We start from the raw sequence: 20,438 nt of genomic DNA, 5'->3' as shown, positions 1-20,438 counted from the left end.
GCTCCTTCCCGCTGCTAAACACAGCCAGTCCCTAAAAATATTTGTCTTCAGCCTCTACCTTTTCTTCCCTCTATATACTCTTTCCTCAAAATTCCATTTACTCTATGTAGATGGTATCTGAATCTTTTTCCAGTTTTATGCTCTCCTCAAAGCATTAAATCTGCATTTCTAGCTATATTCTAGATATATTTTTACCTGGAAGTTCTGGAGCAGGTAAAAATCAACATCTTTCCCCTGTTCTCTATAAAACAACTGTTCCTGGCTTGCCTATTTCTATAAATGGCACATTCATTCTAAGCCCAGCAGGCTCAAACCAGTCATCTTTAACTCTCCCCTCAACCTCATACCTACTCTATTATCAAATCCCTTGTGCTCTTAGCTGTCTTTTGCCTCTTACTTTGACTCCTCAACTCCTTTCCTAGATCTGCTATCCTGGCTAATAGTGTATTCCACCTTTCCATCATTTCATTCCCCTGCTTAAAACGCTTTCTTGGTGGTGGTTTTTGTGAGTTGTTTTTTTTTTTTCACTTAGAAATAAAATTCAAATTCCTTACCATGGCTCATTAGGCTCTATGCATCTGCCTCCTTCCCGCTTTCAAGTTCATCTCCTACCACTCTGTGGTTCACACTATAAGCCAGCCACAGCAGTCTTTGTATTCACTGGATCCACCAAATCTTTCCAAAATCAGTGTCTTGGCATTTTCTGTTCCCTCTTCCTGGAACACTTTTCTGGCTGGTTCTTACATATCCTTCAGTTTTCAGAGGTCATTTCCTCACAGAAGACCTCCTTCTCAAAATTATCTTAAATTCCCTTTCCCTATATCCCTATCACATAATCAGGTATATTTCCTATATAGCATTTCAGATACTGTGAAGTTATTTTTTATGTGTTTATTGTGTCTTCCTCTCCTCTACTCCTATCTCCACCTCCAAATATAAACACTATAGACAGGAGACCATGTTCAGCTTGTTCATCATTTCCTTTTCCTAGAATAGTACCTAGAACATTGTGGGCACTCCATAAATATTAAATGATTAAAGAATAAATTCTATTCTGGATCACCATTACCTCTCAATTCATAATATTCTATGTTTTTAAATTTTCTTTTTTTAAGTAAGCTCTACGCCCAAAGTGGGGCTTGACTCATGACCCTGAGATCAAGAGTAGCATGCTCTACCCACTGAGCCAGCCAAGCACCCCAATGATTCATGATATTCTAACCTTTTACTAGTATCTATCCTCTTTTATTCTTTCTATTCAAATAGAGTCTGATCATATGCTTCCCTGCTGAAAAAAATGCAATGGTTTCCTCTGCCTACCTATAATATTAAATGCAAACTCCACATTTTAGAATTCAAGGCCCTCCTTAACATGACCCTTTTCCAACCCTCCATCCCCTATCACTTGTTCCTCTTGCGGACTTAACCCTCTAGCCAAATGGGACTGCCGCTCAGAGAACAGGGCACAATAGTTTCTCACCTCCATATCTCTGTTCCTATTGTTACCTAATCCTGCAACCTCCCTTCCCTCTTTCGACATGGCCAAACCTATCCCCTTCTTCCAGATACATGGCAATGCAATTTTTTCCACGAAGGGCAGCTTTCTATATCCTCTCAACAAGCTATCTCTTTCCTTCCTTTCAGCCCCTAAAGCACAGTTTGAACTTCTATTATTTTGGTTTAATTCAAGGCAGTTTTCTTATTCCTGTTGCCTTCACCAGACTATGGCTTCTTTGAGACAAAAATGTTAACTCTTTGTCAGATCTTCTGCAGAGTAACTAGTACTGAGCTATGAGTATTTATTAAACCCTAGTAAGATCATCACTTTTCTTTCTTTTTTTTTTTTTTTAAAGATTTTATTTATTTATTTGACAGAGAGAGAGACAGCGAGAGAGGGAACGCAAGCAGGGGAAGTGGGAGAGGGAGAAGCAGGCTTCCTGCCGAGCAGGGAGCCTGATGCGGGGCTCGATCCCAGGACCCTGGGATCATGACCTGAGCCGAAGCCAGACGCTTAACGACTGAGCCACCCAGGTGCCCCGATCATCACTTTTCTGCCTAACAAAATCTATCAAGGCCCAGCTAAACTGTCATTCCCTCTGAGAAAACTTTTCTTTGTCTTTCTCTCATTTATTCTTTCCTTTCAAATAGTTACTGAGTACCTACATGTCAGACCTTTTGCTAGATGCACAAAAACTTTAAAATATTCTTGCCAATGTCCATTGACCAATGGATAAACAAAATGTATACATATGCAATAGAATACTATTCAGCCCTAAAAAGGAAGAAAAGTCTGACATGCTACAACACGGATGAACCTTAAAAACATTACTTTATATAAAATAAGCCAGACACAAAAGGATAAATATTGTATGATTCCACTTATATGAGATACTTAAAATAATCAAATTCACAAAGACAGAAAGTAAAACAATGGTTACCAGGAGTTAGGGGAAGGGGTGAATGGGGAGAACGCTAACATGACACTACAATGCATTAAGGTATAGTATATATGTATCTCTCCTATTCCACCATTACACACTGAGATTATGAACTCTTGAGGGTAAAACTATATCTTATTCATGTCCTTATTCCTGGTCCTACCATAATATCCAGCACAAAGATAACCCTCTAAACTTTAAAGCTGCCCAACAATAAAATGGGCTGCCTCAAAAGGAAGATGCAGCTCCCACTGACTGAAAGATAACATGGAAGTTCAATGACTCTGAAAAATGTTATGCAGGGAGTTCCAACATCTGCAGAAACCCAGTTGAATGAGGTAGTATTAAAGATCCCTTCCAGCTGTAGGTCTCTAGCAGAAGAATTCTCATGGTGGCTGTGAGTGGGACCCCTTGCCAGCCTTTGTTCCTGAACAGCGCTGCAACTTCAGGTAAGTAATGGAACTTTTGCAGGCTCTTTTCCTCATCCCAAGATACAAAAATTGTTGCTTTTAGTTAGTTGCATTTAGGAATCTAACCATCATAAAATAATGCCTTAGTGTGGGATTAAAACCATTTTTCAGGGGCGCCTGGGGGGCTCAGTCAGCTAAGCATCTGCCTTCCGCTCAGGTCATGATCCCAGGGTCCTGGGATCAAGCCCCGCATCGGGCTCCCTGCTCGGGGGGGAAGCCTGCTTCTCCCTCTCCCACTCCCCCTGCTTGTGTTCCCTCTCTCGCTGTGTCTCTCTCTCTGTCAAATAAATAAATAAATAAATAAAATCTTTAAAAAAAAACCACACAAAACCATTTTTCAGATAAATGAGGGCATTCATTCTGTTAATAAATATTTATTAGGCATCCATTGTCTAATGCCTATCCATTATCACACACTGGAGTCTGGAAATGTAACAATGATTAAACAAAGTCCCCAATAGCAGAACTTAAATTCTAGTGGGGTGAGACCTACAAGGTGGGAAAGGAGAAGATACAGAAGGAGCCCATACAGAAGATTAAATGGAGGCAATATATATCCTCGGATCGCTACTTTGGACTGAGTGGTTGGGGAAGCCCTGAAGAGGTGGCAATTATGCAAAGATCTGAATGACAAAAAGGAAACAAGGATTCAAAGATCAGAAAGGCCTGTTGCAAAGGCCCTGAGACAGGAATAAGGCTCACTTGCCTGAGGTACTAAAAGGCTAGGGAGGCTGAAGGTAGTGGGGGGAGGGAAGAGGGAAGAAATGAAGTATAAGAAGTAGACCAAGTCCAGGTCAAATAGATAAGTTAGAATAAAATCCAAATTCTTTACCTTAAGTGCAGTAGGGAAACTCTTAAAAGAATTTTAAGCAAAAGAGTAATCAGACTCATACCTTAAAATGATCACTCTCGTTTCTGTGCAGAAAATGGTCAGCAGGGGTGGGGAAGGTTAGAAATTGTAAGATGTTGACAGGCCTGTCAGGAAATGACTGCAAAAGATCAAGCAAGATGATGGTGGCTTACTGTTGGGTGGTAGAGAAATATAATGAGATTACAAATATAGATTTGGAGGTAAAGTTGGCAGGACTTGTTTAATGATGGATTTGGATGTGAAGATGAGGGAAAAGAGAGGGGGAAAAAAGAGCTGTAGCATGAATACTATAGAGATGGTGGTTCTATTTCTGAAGAAAAAAAAAAGTAAATAGAAGAGAAACAGTTTGGGTAGGAGGAGTTGGGTTAGAAATCAAGAATTCTTCTTTGACCATGTTCAAATTAATATGTCCCCTAGTTATCTAAGTGGCAAAATCAAGTAGGAAGTGGATATATGCATGTAGAGTTCTGGAGGTCAGAGCTGGAGATGGGCTTTATGGATCACCACCATGTAATTGTATATTAAAGCCGTGGAACTGGGTAAGCTCACCTTGGGAGAACCAATACAGAGAAGAGAAGGAGGCCCAACTCCAAGCTTGGAACACTTAACATTTAGATATTGAGCAAAGGAATGGCTGGCCTAGAGTTAGGAAGAAAATCAGGAGAGTGTGATGTCACAACAGCCAAGACAATAAACTGTTTCTAGGAAGAAGTGCCTATGACTAATGCTGCTAAGAGGTCAGGTGAGGTAAGAAGACGGAAGTGGTCATTGGTTTAGCAGTCCTTGTAAGAGTGGTAAGGACAGAAGCCTGACTGGAGCAGGGGGGAGAAAACTGAGTCAAATGAATCATTACAGAACTTTGATTATTCCTCAACACAACTAAAGTTCCAAGGTATTAACTTCTTATAATGTCTTTACCAGAAACTCCAAATTTCTAGCATAAAATAAATGATTTTTCCTAAAGATAGTAGGCAGAAAGGCAGAAAAGAGTCAGATAAATCTGGATCTGAACATATCCTCTGCCATTTACTAGCTATAGGTCTTTAGGAAAGTTTCTTAACCAGGTTAAGCTTCAGCTGCCTCGTCTATAAAATGCAAATATTAATAATACCTACCTCAAAGGTTGTTGTGAGGAATAATAAGATATTGCGTGTAAAATGTGTAGTACAAGGGAGTTGTTATCGCTGCTGCTTTCATTATATTTTTCTTTAGATAGTCCCTTTTTTAAAAATCACAGTACTTTATTATAATTAGGCTATTTTAATTGTTAAAATTAAATGTAAAAATATCTGATGCAGTTTTCCTAATCTTTTAAATTATATGTCCCATCTTTGTAAATATAAAAGGTGATACATCCACCACCACTTAGGAAATTCTAATATGGATTTTACACCCGTTCTACATGGCTGGCATGACAGAGGCTAAGAATTGCTGTATCTTCTACATATCCTCATCAGCCTAAACTATGCTAAGTTTTACTCTCTGAAGTCTGCATTGAGGAACATAATAGGGTTATTAGAGGGGTGGATTCCCAACATATCATTAATAACCTCAGGCTGTGCCCATGACTTCTACTTCTCGCACAAGGTCAACAGTATAATTCTTACTTCATAACTTACTTTTAGGGATTTTATTCCTACATAAAAATTAAAATTGTTGCCATCTTTATATAAGACATTTAAATATTTAACGTATGGAGAAAGGTCAGTTAGCCAAACAACTAAAAATTGTGTATCTAAATTAAGTAAAAATATTTTAAAATGTGTAATCATTTAAATAAATACAAAAATCTCTGTATACCCAGAAATAAATAACGCTAGTAGAACACTAGTCAAAATGCTGAAAAATACTCACCGCAAAGTCAAAGTGTAATCCCCCTGCATTTTTGTTGAGGCATCTCTGACCAAGAACGTACCATCTGGCATATCCCGTAATTTGTCATTTACCTCCTCCCTGAAAAATAGAATTACAGGAAAAATGAAAAAAAATTAATCATCAATTATTCTCTTCAAATATTACTAAGGCTAGTTAGAGGTGAGTATGTCTAAGATCATAGAATTATGGGGGCCTTCAGAGGTCATTTAATTCCTCCCCCTAGATATGATCTTTCTGTTTTGATTTTCAGTATTATGCAATCTAAGGAAGGGCTATTTGCTTTTTAAACTCTTCCAGATTTCTGGGCGCCTGGGTGGCTCAGTTGGTTAAGCGACTGCCTTCGGCTCAGGTCATGATCCTGGAGTCCCAGGATCGAGTCCCGCATCGGGCTCCCTGCTCAGTGGGGAGTCTGCTTCTCCCTCTGACCCTCCCCCTCTCATGCTCTCTATCTCATTCTCTCTCTCAAATAAATAAAAAAAAAAATCTTAAAAAATAAATAAAAAAAAATAAACTCTTCCAGATTTCAACCCGTCTGTAGGGGATAGTATTTCCATTAAGCCTTTAGGGCTTCCTTAGGCAGGTCTAAACTTGTAGGGTTTCAGGAAAAACCAGCAGCTGTTTAGAAAGAAGGTTGTGTTTAAGCAACAGTGGCAGCTGTGTCTGATCAGAGGGGGGGAAATTCACTAAGTTCACAACCTTTCAATATAATCTTCTCCAATTTGAATTTATACTGATGATAAAGTCCTCCTGCAAAGTTAGTTTAGGACTTTAAGAAAAAACACTAGAACACTCAGGATATGGCAGGGCACAGAAGACTCTTGAGTTATAGACCCACAAGGTCTTAGAATATAAATTTAAATGGTATTTACATATAATAGATCCTTTTATTGTACAATTATAACAAAAATTTTCCGATCCATTTTAATATAAAATATATTAAGTCTCCTTCAAAAACTTAAACATAGAATTACCATATGACTTAGAAATTCCACTTCAGGGTATGCACCCCAAAGAACTAAAAGCAGGGACTTGAGGGGCACCTGGGTGGCTCAGTTGGCTAAGCAGCCAACTCTTGATTTCAGCTCAGGTCATGATCTCAGAGTTGTGAGATCAAGGCCCATATGGGCTCCGCGTTGGGCGGGGGGGCCTACTTAAGATTCTCTCTCTCGGGGCGCCTGGGTGGCTCAGTCATTAAGCGTCTGCCTTCGGCTCAGGTCATGATCCCAGGGTCCTGGGATCGAGCCCCGCATCGGGCTCCCTGCTCTGCGGGAAGCCTGCTTCTCCCTCTCCCACTCCCCCTGCTTGTGTTCCCTCTCTCGCTGTGTCTCTCTCTGTCAAATAAATAAATAAATAAAATCTTTAAAAAAAAAAAAAAAAAAAAAAGATTCTCTCTCTCCCTCTGCCCCTCCACCCTTTAAAAAATAACAAATAAAAATGAAAAAAATAAAAGCAGGGACTTGAATAAACATTTCTAAACCAGTGTTCATGGCAGCATTATTCACAATAGCCAAAAGCTGTAAACAATCCAAATGTTCAAAGCCAAATGTCCAGATGAATGAATAAATAAAAATGTGGTATATAAACATAATGGAATATTATTCAACCTTAAAGAGGAAGGAAATTCTGATACATGTTACAACATGGATGAACCTTGAAGACATTGTGCTAAGTGAAATATGCCAGTCACAAAAGGATAAATATTGTATGATTCCACTTATGTGAGGTACCTACAGTGGTCAAATTCATAGAAACAGAAAGCAGGATGGTGGCTTCCCAGGGCTGGGGAGAATAGGAGGAAAAGGCAGTGTTTAATGAGTACAAAGTTTCGCTTTGGGGAAGATGAAATAGTTCCAGAGATGGATGATGGTGATGGTTGAACAATACTGTGAATGTACTTAATGCCACTGAACTGTACATTTAAAGATGGTTAAAATGGTAACAAAGGAAAAAAAAAAAAGAAATGAGTACCACTTTGGTAGTTGAAGAGAACAGACAAGAGAAAGAGAAACACAAGCATATTGAAGAATACAGCATCAACCTTGAACTCAATTTGACAGAAATGGATAGGTCTTTTTTAAAACAAAATTCAAGAAAAACAAGAAATTTGAATATTCAAATTCAATATATATGTTTTCCCTTCTCTAGATTCAACATTTCCCAAAACCACATTTTACCTAAAAAGCATTCTACTGCTCTAGAGTCCTGTTTCTCAAAATGAGGCATGTGAAGAGTGCACCAAAATCACCTAGGGAGGTTAAATGCAGATTCCTGGGCCACACCCCAATTGATTCTTGTGCGTGCAAAGATTGTGGAACCATTGCCTTAGACACAGAAAGGTAAAGAAAATGAAGTACCTATAACTATCTTTTATAGAAAAACACATGTAGCTATCCTAAATCTTTTGTTTCATTTATTCAGAAATCTATCCTTAATACAGAATTAAAAGTAATAATCACACCTGTAATTTAAAGATTTTCTTGTCATTTTCTTGTGGAAGGACAGCATTTAGAAACTTCTGAAGCATTCTCACAATTTTTAAAATGGTAATCTTTAAATGACAACTAGTAGGGCACTTCTCAAAAATGATTTGTTTCTAAACTGCATTGAATTATAGTAGCATTCTAGTTACCTTGAAATATCCCCCCAGTACCATTCTGCATCCTGAAGAGAAACAGAACTGTCCTTCATTCCATTTGTAACGGCTGAAGTCATTGGCTTAGGTGGCTTTGGTGGAAGAGCTAGAAGAAAAATGAATATTATTTTGTAGATGTAAATTACTATTTGTTTTCTAATTTCCTCAGTCAGGAACAGCTCATTAACCAATGTACATTAAGATTCAAATAATTATAAATTCAATAGTGTTATTTTATGTTAAATGTTAGCCAAAGAAGGAATCCTTCTAGAACTCTACCAATCACTGCCTAAAAGGTAAAATTTTCAAGTTACTTGGGTTTTTTTTCCTTCTTATAAAGTGCTTTTAATTCTAAACAAATATCCAAAAAAACTTCATCGTCTCTCAAAAGACAATGTGACACCCCTTCACAAATAATTCAGCCCAACAGCCATTAAGTGAGACTGGTCATGATGGCCAAGAGTTGGTATCAGAGCCTAAAGCAGGTGAAGGAGGATTATGTCCATATAGGAGGGCAGCAGCACAGCACAGGATCTCAGAGCTTCAGGAGGGTGAGGAGGAGATCCTCACTGGTGCAGCCTGGCATGAGATGTTAAAGCTGAATGAAGGAAAAAGGGCAGTGGCACAGGGCCCGGGTGGCACAGAGTAGTGGAGACCAAGCCAATGAGGACACAGGCCTCAGAAGATGGCATACCAATACAATGGGACAAAGCCAGATAAGGGTGAAGAGTTTCTACTTGGGGGAGGGGAGGCTGAGAGGTATCAGGGGGAATGCAGCAATGGCTGTAAGAGATTGGGTACATACAGAGAGATAGATCAAATAAGTACAACTGTTAAAAATAATAGGAACCAGCTTTCTCATAGTCTAAAAAGGAAGTTACAAATATGGAAAGGCGGAAAAAAACAGAACGATCCCTCTGGTTTGAACTGGAATTACAGCTATTGATATGAACTCATGAAATTTTATAAAAAGATGAATTTTAATAGAAATTTAATAGAAAGAAATTTAATAGAAAAATAGATATGTCTATACATATAGAGAATAAAACTATTCCCTAGCTCTGTCCCCTGAGAGGTCCTAAGATGAGCAGTACCCCCAATATGCATAACTAGCACCCAGATCTTGGGTTTTTTGTTTGTTTGTTTGCTTTTAAAGGTTTTATTTATTTATTTGACAGAGAGATAGCGAGAGCAGGAACACAAGCAGGGGGAGTGGGAGAGGGAGAAGCAGGCCTCCCGCCAAGCAGGAAGTCCAATGCGGGGCTCAATCACAGGACCCTGGGATCATGACCTGAGCCGAAGGCAGACACTCAATCATCTAAGCCACCCAGGCGCCCCCAGATCTTGGTTTTTAATGCTATTCTCTACTAAAAAGACCCAGGGCTCTTTGAAGAAAAGCTGATTCCAGGGCTGGGGTAGAGCTGGGCTAGAGCTAGGGTAGAGCAAGAACCAAATGAACCTCAAACATCATATTATACCAAAAAGTAAAAAGCAAGTGCTCAAAGAATGAGGGGCCATGACAAAAGAATAAAGAAGCTAGCTTGAAGGGGCTTCCACTACCAAATATGGAACAACTGGAGCATCAATACAAATAATGATAGTAAGGAAATATAAACCATCAAACAAAGTAAGAATCCATGTGCCCATGCAGATATAAATAAAAAAATAAAAAAACCCAAAAGATTAACAGGGAGGATTTATGTAATCTCAAACAGCTTTCCCACAAATGGTTATTAGTCACAAAAGTAAAAAGACAGTAATAGTGGAGAAGCCTGGCAAACACTACCTTAATCAAGTAATCAATCAAGTTAAAACCACCAGTAATGATAAAATCTTGGGCCCCCAATAGGATGCACTGAGGAGGACATTAATATCACTTCTGGGATATTCTTGCCAAATACGCATAAACTGAATTTAATCATGAGGAAACATTAGACAACTCACAATTTAGAGACATTCTACAAAAAAACTGGCCTGTAATCTTCAAAATTGTCAAGGTCATGAAAATCAAGAAAGATTGAGAAACTGTTTCAGATTGAAAAAGACTAGAGAATCATGACAAATGCAGTGTGTGATTCTGGACTGGATTCTTTTTGTTATAAAGGATATTATTGGAACTTGAATGGAATCTGAGGATAAGATTGGTATTGTAATGCATCAACATTAATTTTCTGATTTTCTATTGCAGTTATGTAGGAAAATGTTCTTATCGGTGGGAAATACATACAAACATGATCATTGCAGGGTATCATGTTAGCAACTTACTCTCAATGGTTCAAGAAAATAAGTTATTTGTACTGTACTTGCAACTTTTCTATAAGTTTGAGATGGCTTCTACATTTCTTTTAATTAATAAAAAAGTTAGAGACAATATGGGGGGAAGGAGAAAAATGTGAATATATTCTTCAAAAAGAAACTCTTTACTGTCAAATGTTCTTAACAAGGATGTCAAAAAATTCGATGGTAAAAGAATAGTCTTTTTAATAAATGGTGCTAGGACAACTGGTTACCCGTCAGACCCCCATATCATACCATATGCAAGAATTAACTCAAAATGGATCAAAAACCTAAATGTAAGAGCTAAAACTGTAAACCTTTTTTTTTTTAAGATTTTATTTATTTATTTGCAGAGAGAGAGAATGAGAGAGAGCACAAGCAGGGCGAGCGGCAGGCAGAGGGAGAAGCAAGCTCCTCCCGGAGCAAGGAGCCCGATGTGGGACTCGATCCCAGGACCCTGGGCCAAAGGCAGATGCTTAACCAACTGAACCACGCAGGCATCCCAAAACTGTAAAACTTTTTAAAGAAAACAGGATTGAATCTTCATAACTTTGGACTAGGCACTGGTTTCTTAGATAGGAACCAAAAGCACAAACTAAAGAAAAAAAAACAGATAAACTGGATTTGATCAAAATTAAAAATTTTTGTGCTTCAAATGACATCATCAAGAAAGTGCAAAGACAACACACAGAATGGCAGAAAATATTTATAAATCATATATCTGATAAAGTTGTATCTAGAATACATAAAGAAGTCTTGCAACTTAATAAAAAGACAAATAACTGAATTAAAAATGGGCACAGGATCTGAATAGACATTTCTCCAAAGAAGATATACAAATGGCCAACAAGCCCATGAAAAGTTAATATCGGCCATCAAGGAAATGAAAATCAAAATCACAGTAAGATACTACTTCAGGGTGCCTGGGTGGCTCAGTCAGCTGAGCATTCGACTCTTGGTTTCAGCTCAGGCCTTGATCTCAGGGTCATGGGATCGAGCCCCGTGTGGCTCTCCACACTCAGCGTGGAGTCTGCTTGGGATTCTCTCCCCGCCCCCCGCCTCTCCCCTTGCTTGCTAGAGTGCTCTCTCTATCAAACAAATAATTAAAAAAAAAAAGAAAAGATACCACTTCACACCCACTAGGATGACTATACAGCTGACCCTTTGACAACAGGGGTTTGAACTGCATGCAGGGTCCTCTTACACAGATTTTTTTCCCAATAAATACGTTAGAAAATTTCTTGGAGATTTGCAACAGTTTGAAAAACCTTGCAGACAAAGCACATAGCCTAGAAATATCGAAAAGCTTAAGAAAAAGTTAGATATATCATGAATGCATAAAATATATGTATATGCTAGTCTATTTTATCATTTACTACCATAAAATATACACAAATCATAAAAAGTTAAAATTTATCAAAATTTTATGCAAACACATACAGACTGTACACGGCCCCATTTGCAGTTGAGAGAAATGTAAACAAAGGTAAAGATACAGTACTAAATCATAACTGCATAAAACTGTAGTACATACTGTGCTAATATAATAATTTTGTAGCCATCTCCTGTTGCTATTTCAATGAGCTCAAGTGTGTTCATCTCTCCAGTGAATTGTATATTGCAGTAAAAAGTAATCTCCCATGGTTTTTGCATATTTTTTGTGTTACCATAATCCTTGAATAACACCAGAGGACCCATACAAAGTGCCACTAGTGATACTGGAAGCACCCAAGAAGCAAAGTCATGACATTACAAGAAAAAGTTGAATTGTTTGACTGAAGTCTGCAGTTGCCCACCAGCCTAAGGACCATTGGGGTTTTTTTTTGTTCATTGGTTTTTGTTTTTTTTTTAACGGAAATTTGTGAAACCATCCCTGTGGCTATGCCAGTAAGTGCAAAAACCTTATACCTTTTAGGAAATACCTTTTTATCCTATATTGAAAATGCAGCTTTTATGTGGGTGCAGGATTGCTGTAAGATACCTATAGACTCTAATATTATTCAAAAAAAAGCTAAGTCATTATATGACAACTTAAAGCAAAAGGAAGGTGAAGGATCTAAAACTGGAGAATTTAAACAGCATAGGATAGTTTGATAATTTTAGAAAGAGGCTTTAAAAATGTCAAGATAGGGAGCGCCTGGGTGGCTCAGTCGTTAAGCGTCTGCCTTTGGCTCAGGTCATGATCCCAGGGTCCTGGGATCAAGCTCCGCATCGAGCCCCGCATCGGGCTCCCTGCTCGGCAGGGAGTCTGCTTCTCCCTCTCCAACTCCCCCTGCTTGTGTTCCCTCTCTCGCTGTGTCTCTCTCTGTCAAATAAATAAATAAAATCTTTAAAAATAAATAATATAAATAAATAAATAAATAAATAAAACAGCAGAAGCAGCTTCTGCCAACCAAGAGGCAGCAGACAAGTTCCCAGAGGCCATTAAGAAAATCATGAAGGAGAAAGGATGTCTACCTGAACAGGTTTTTAATGCAGACAAAAGTGCCCTTTTCTGGAAAAAAAAAAATGCCACAAAGGACATTCATTAATAAGAAAGAGAAGCAAGCACCAGGATTTAAGACAGGAAGGAATTTTAAAAAAAAGATAGGAAGGGATAGGCTAACTCTACCATTTTGCACAAATGCAGTCAGGTTTATGATCAGGACTGCCTTATCTATAAAGTTGCTAACCCCTGAGCCTTGAAGGGAACAAATAAACACCAGCTGCCAGGCTTTTGGTTATACAACAAGAAGGCCTGGACAACGAGAACCCTTTTTCTGGATTAGTTCCATTGATGCTTTTTGTCCCTGAAGCCAGGAAGTACCTTGCCTTTTAAAGTTCTTTTGATATTGGACAATGTCCCTGGCCACGCAGAACCCCACAAATGCAACACCAAAAGTGTTAAAATGGTCTACTTGCCCCCAAACACATCTCTAAATCAGTCTTTAGATCAGGGGGTCATAAGGATCATTATGCACAATACTCTTTGGAAAGGATTGTCAATGCTCTGGAAGAGAACCCTGATAGAGAGATCATGAAAGTCTAGAAGGATTACATCACTAAAGATGCCATCACTGTTACAGAAAAAGCAGTGAAAGCCATCAAGCCCGAAACAATAAATTCCTGTTGGAGAAAATGGTGTCCAGGTGTTGTACATGACTTCACAGGATTTACAATAGAGCCAATCAAGGAAATCATGAAAGAGATTGTGGATATGGGGGAAAAAAAGAAAAAGAAAAAGATGGGGAATGAAGGGTTTCAAGATATGGATCCTGGAGAAATTCAAGAGCTAAGTGACATCACACCAGAGGAATTAACAGAAGACAACATGATGGAGATGAATGCTACTGAAACGGTGTCAGATGATAAGGTGAAGAAGCAGTTCCAGAAAACAAATTGACATTAGACAGTCTGGCAGAAGGGTTCCAAATATTCAAAACTGCTTTTGACTTCATTTAGGATATGGACCCTTGTCTGATACAAGCACTGAAACAAAGCAAATGGTGGAAGGATTGATACCATATAGAACAGTTTTTTAGAAAAATCAAAAAGCAAAAATGTCAGATAGAAATTACTACATATTTCCATAAAGTGACACCAAGTGTGACAGCATCTCCTGCCTCCCCTTCCATCTCCTCCACCTCTGCTGCCTCTGCCACCCCAAGACAGCAAGACCAGCTCTTCCTCCTCCGCTTCAACCTACTCAACATGAAGACAACAAGGATGAAGATCTTACGATGATCCAATTCCTCTTAACAGCAAATAATCATCATACTGTATAGTTAATAAACTTATCTGTTGTACATGTGTCTTGATATGAAAATCTGATCTATATAGCAAGAACTGCATGAGACATTTTTGTCATCATCATCATTGCCAATCATATTGATGCTTTATTATCAATGCATGAATTGTTTATTCTGTAAATAAATATGAATTTTTTCACATTATCTTTTCATTTTTGATGTCTAATGTTAGTTGCATGTATAACATCTTATAGTGTTTTGTATCATATCATATTGATGTAGGTACTGAAAGACAGATGATTCAATTTGTAAACAGACAACATGAACTTACAGTCGATAAATACAGTACTGTAAATGTATTTTCTCTTCCTTAATTTTCTTACTAACATTTTCTTTTCTCTAGCTTGTCTTATGGTAAGAATACAGTATATAAATACATACAACATACAAAATATGTGTTAAACAACTGTTTCTGTTATCAGTAGGGCTTCTGGTCAACAGTAGGCTATTAGATAAGTTTTTGGCAAGTCAAAAGTTATACACAGATTTTGGACTACACAGGGGATTGGTGCTTCTAACTCCCACATTATTCAAAGGTAAACTGTAATCAAAAAGACAAGTGTTGGTGAGAATGTGGAGAAACTGGAACTCTCACTGCTGGAACTTTCCACTGCTGATGGAAATATAAAATGATGCAACTGTTCTGAAAAGTTTAGCAGTTCCTCAAAAAGTTAAACCTAGTCACCATATTACCCAGCAATTTCAATCCTAGTTATATACTCAAGAGAAATGAAACATACACCTACACAAAAATTTGTATATGAATGTTTATAATGGCATTGTTTATAATAGCCAAAAAGTAGAAACAACCCAATATCCATCAACAGATGAATGGGTAAATAAAATGTGGTATATATCCATACAGTGGAATATTATTTAGCGGTAAAAAGGAATGAAATATTCTATAAAATGTATGAACCATGAAAACATTTAGGCTAAGTGAAAAGCCAGTCATAAAAGACCACATTAGATGATTCCACTATCCAGAACAGGCAAATTTACAGAGACAGAAAGTAAATTAATGGTTGCCGAGGGCTGGGGGTGGGATTAAAGAGGAAAAGGGAAGGACAGCTAATGTATGCAGAGTGGGGTAATAAAAATATTACAAAATTGTTTGTGGTGATGTTGCAAAACTCTGTGAATATACTAAAACCTAGTGAATTATACACTTTAAGTGGGTGAATTGTATCCTATGTGAATTTTATCTCAATAAAGCTGTTATTTAAAAAAAAAAAAACTATCAGGCTACTGAAATTACTAGATGAGGGAAGAGCTTGCTATAATCCATACTTTTTTTCTAAATGCTATTTATACCTATCTTGTTTGAAAAGGACTTGATGTGGCTTATAGAAAGTAACTACAGTTGGACCTATAATTTTGCAAAATTTAAAATTCTTCTACTTATCCATGTTATAAGGATTAACAGTTTAAACTTATGCTATATAAAGCATTGTGCTATAGCTATGAAAGGTACAAGGACAACGTGTTTCCAGCACTCAAAAGAACAAACCTACAGGGAACGACATATAGAAACACCTAACCATAACACTCAGCAGAATGAAGTAAATACTATAATAAAGGTAAAAGCAAAGCGTAATGGAAACCCAGCAAAAGGAGCAATTGATCCCCTCCTGTGGAAACTTTAATTCAAACACTAAGCTTCTCAAACCTAGTCCTTAGTGAACTGAGTGCCATGACCAGCAGGGCCCAACAAGAACCAATATACCTCCTTGAGTTAGCAGTGGGTTACACCCTAATCACCAAAAGGAATCAGAGAGACTTGCTGTTAGCTATATCCCTTCTCTGGAGACACTCTATGCTAAACTGAGTTGACCAAGCTGCATGGGAAGACTCTATTTATGGATAATAATAGTTCACTGATAGCTCTACCACCAACAAACATATAATGACCATTTCATCTATTACAAAGGGCTGCCCAGAGCTTCCTTGTATCTTTTCTCATCTGCAGAAATAAGAATGAAATGATGTTCCTAAAACAACACAACTATAATGAACTATAAGATCTGAAATGAATACAATACTGGCCTATTTATACATTCTTATCTATCATCATTCTATACATATATTAAATAATTATTGAATACCTCCTATGTTCTAAAAGCTGGGAATAACAGCAATAAACTAGATAGACACAGTCCCTATACTTAAGGACTCTACAGTCCAAAAGGATAGATTTCAAGGTAATTCATTATTCCTAAAATCATGAGTATGTTCAAATTTAGCTCCACTAGAGTCTTCAAACTAAGTGTTTTGATTTCTCTGGTATTTGATCCCCATCTCCATGTAATTTGCAGAATTTACTAAACAAAAACAAAAATTCATCTTAACCTTCTAATTATATGGATAAGCAGATTTGTATCCATATGTTGTTTCCAGATTATATTATAAATAAAGTTAAAAAATTCCAAATCACAGGGCGCCTGGGTGGCTCAGTCGTTAAGTGTCTGCCTTCAGCTCAGGTCATGATCCCAGGGTCCTGGGATCGAGTCCCACATCGGGCTCCCTGCTCAGCGGGAAGCCTGCTTCTCCCTCTCCCACTCCCCCTGCTTGTGTTCCCTCTCTCGCTCTCTCTCTCTGTTGAAAAATAAATAAAATCTTTAAAAAAAAAAATTCCAAATCACATATATTTTAAGTAGGTCAAGTGCAACATAGTAAGAAAAGCTAATTAGGGTACATTAATTATCTTTCAACCACTTGACAAGGTAGTTCTTGCACGGGGTGAGGACTGAAGTGCTGAGTGATGTTAAATGCACCTGAACAAATATCTTCCTCAATAAGTATCTGTAAAATACCTAGCACTTGTTTCTGTTTAGTAGATGATATAAAGGATTTCTCTTGGGACGCCTGGGTGGCTCAATCGGTTAAGCTTCTGCCTTCAGCTCAGTCATGATCCCAGGCTCCTGGGATTGAGTCCCGCGTTGGGCTCCCTGCTCAGCAGGGACCCTGGTTCTCCTCTGCCTCTGCCTCTCTCTCTGTCTCTCATGAATAAATAAAATCTTTAAAAAAAAAAAAAAAAAAGGATTTCTCTTTCCATTTCAGACACTATATTACAAGTTTTTAAAAATCAACATATACAATGATTGTTAAATTCAGTTTTAATATGTAGATATGTGAACATATACACACAAATACATGTGTGTTGTGCACATGTGTGTATATATGCATAAAGACATCTGGAAAAATACAGAAACTGTTAATACTCTATATAACAGGGATGGGGGAGCAGCACAGGAGAGCACTTTATGTGTGTATGTTTCCTTTATGTATGTTTTAACAAAAACAAAAATGATGGTTATGAGTAATTTTTCATTTTAATCCATTGTGTTTTCCAACTTTTTAGAAAAACTTTCAAAAATTCACTTTGGTATTTTTTTTAAAAGATTTTATTTATTTATCTGAGAGAGAGAGAGAGAACACAGGCAGGGGGAGCAGCAGAGGGAGAGGGAAAAGCAGACTCTCTGCTAAGCAGGGAGCCCGATGTGGGGCTTGATCCCAGGACCCTGAGGTCATGATCTGAGCCAAAAGCAGACGCTTAACCGACTGAGCCACCCAGGCGCCCACTTTGGTATTTTTTAATTAAAGAAAGTATTCAGGCGCTACAGCACTGTAAAAAGATTATTTCTTTAGTCGTAATCTACAAACAACCTATAAACAGTAAAGTATCATATCAAAGTTAAATGTACTGAAGTTGATAACTGTGGTAACTGTGGAATATAAAGGAACATTCCTATTCTTAGGAAATATATATTAAGGTATTTAGGGGTTAAGGGCCAGGATGATTGTAACTTATTTGCATAGTTGAGAAAAAAGCAGTATGACTTTATATAAAGAGAGAACATGAATGATAAAAAAAATGGAATAAAATGTTAATAAGTGAACCTGATTGTTCTTTGTATTCTTATTTTTGAAACTTTTCTGTAAGTTTAAAATTATTTCCAAATAAAATATTTAATTAAAAAAAATTAAGAATCAGAGTTAGGTACTTATTAAAACCAGAGAGGAGGGGCGCCTGGGTGGCTCAGTCGGTTAGGCATCTGCCTTCAGCTCAGGTCATGATCTCAGGGTCTTGGGATCGAGCCCCACGTCAGGCTCCCTGCTCAGCGGAGAGCCTGCTTCTCCCTCTCCCTCTGCCACTCCCCCTACTTGTTCTCTCTCTCTGTGTCAAAAAAATAAATAAAATCTTTTTAAAAAATAAAAAAATAAAACCAGGGAGGAATGGCAGATCTCAGCCCTTATAGTCCACGCTAGGGTTTGACTTTGTAAGGATGGCTTTAAATAAAAAATGGAAGAAAAAAGGCTAAAACAACATTTGAATGTAGGTCTCCAGTCTGTGCTAGGGGGAGAAGAGGCACACCTAAGTATATAAGCAATCAGAGAGAGTGCCAAGCCTTTTGATTCCAAGTACCCCACAAAACCAGGAGCCGGCTATATATCCCTCATTTCAGGGTGAAGTTTTAACCAACATTCTGTCTGAAACTCTGACCAAAGACGTTCTTAATTCTGTAACCCAAATATATATCACAGTGCCTGGTACACAGTACACACAATAAATGTGTTCATTCAACAGTGCTGACCTACTTATTCTAGGCCTTTGTTTCCTCCATCCATAAAATAGGGCTAAAGTAGTATCTACATGGTATGGGAATTAAATGATTCAATATATGTAAACTTAAAACAGTGTATGACATACAGCAATCAATAAATATTAGCTGTTAAATATAGGTGCTAGGCTAGATGCCAAAGATAGTAACAAGACAGTCCAGTGGGCAATTTAAATAAGTAAAACATATAATTACCGTGCTATCATTAAACACAGTAAAAGTATTTTTTAAAGTATTTTTAAAGTATATCTTAAAGGGTAAATATTATAGTATATGATTTGTATCTCAATTTTTAAAAAAGAATTTATATATTTATTTGACAGAGAGAGACTGAGACAGAAAAAGATCACAAGAAGGGGGGAAGGGCAGAGGGAGAAGCAGACTCCCCACTGAGCAGGGAGCCCAATGCAAGTCCTGGGATCCCAGGACTCTGGGATCATGACCTGAGCCAAAGGCAGAGGCCTAACCGACTGAGCCACCCAGGCGCCCCTGATTTATATCTCAATTTTAAATAAAAAGAGAGATGGGAGCCCCTGGGTGGCACAATTGGTTGGGCCCGGTACACAGTACACACAATAAATGTGTTCATTCAACACATGAACATGAAATGTGTTCAAAACTCTTGGTTTTGGCTGGGTCGTGATCTCAGGGTTGTGAGATTGAGCCCACCATCGGGCTCCACAGGAGTCTGCTTAAGATTCTCTCTCTCCCTCTGTCCCTCCCACCCACTCTCTCTCAAATAAATAAATCTTTAAAGAGAAAGAGAGAGACAGACAGAAAGAATAGGATGCCGTGGAGCACAAAATAAGGGCACTGAATCTTGAGAGAGTGAAGGAAGACAAGATAGTGTCCCAGACTAAAGGAACAGCATGTATATCCAAAAAAAAAAAGTCCAAGAGAAAATTTAAAGAAATGCCTGAAACATGGAGAATTACAAGGTGGGGAATAGTGGAAGTTCACTTTAGCCACTTGTCATCTACTGTGTTCTCACCCCAATGTAGCCACCTCCCCGCTAAACCATCTCCTCATTGCTCATTATTCTATTGTCTTCTGGGGCTTCCTCCTTGATCATTCTCCCTAGATTGTAATTAAACTATTTTATAATTTCAATATCTTCCCAGAAAGTGTTTTTTCCCCACTTCCTAGCCTACTCTGAAATCTGGCTCTTCCCGAAGAACACTACTAATCTTGCAGCCCTCATTCTTGGTAGGTTGCTCATTTTCCCACACCTCACGTACTCTGGGCCTCTGTTCTTCCTTAGCTCTCAATTTTCCTAGAAGGCCCTTTCTTCCTTCATCCACACCTTAAAACTGATATTTCCTTGACCCACTTTTTACTCTATACTTGCATCTACTCCCATAGCTTCAAATAATACCTATACTCTGATCCCAAAATAGTATTTCTAACTACAGGATCTTTTCTAAATATCTGAGTGTCCAACAGAAGACACCTAATATGTGTCAAG

At 38.0% G+C, this 20,438-nt stretch overlaps 1 protein-coding gene across 2 annotated transcripts in view; it reads right to left on the bottom strand.

Moving 5' to 3' along the window:
- The window catches only part of LOC116648117 (phosphatidylinositol 3-kinase regulatory subunit gamma), a 126,440-nt gene that overhangs the window by 41,787 nt on the left and 64,215 nt on the right, over positions 1-20,438 (bottom strand). The window contains exons 2-3 of one of the 2 annotated variants that reach the window (XM_032429947.1): positions 8,284-8,392; positions 5,634-5,732 (exon numbers count right to left, since the gene is read on the bottom strand). In XM_032429947.1, coding sequence (XP_032285838.1) covers positions 5,634-5,732; positions 8,284-8,392 — 208 coding nt within the window. Of the gene's footprint in view, positions 1-5,633; positions 5,733-7,385; positions 7,424-8,283; positions 8,393-20,438 lie in introns of those variants that run through there. The other variant, XM_032429956.1, reaches the window with a different exon arrangement.

Source organism: Phoca vitulina, unplaced genomic scaffold, assembly GCF_004348235.1.
Source record: "Phoca vitulina isolate PV1807 unplaced genomic scaffold, GSC_HSeal_1.0 scaffold2, whole genome shotgun sequence".
NCBI lineage: Eukaryota > Metazoa > Chordata > Mammalia > Carnivora > Phocidae > Phoca > Phoca vitulina.
The sequence above is the reverse complement of the archived record's forward strand: the minus strand, read 5'-3'. Positions and strand labels throughout refer to the sequence as shown.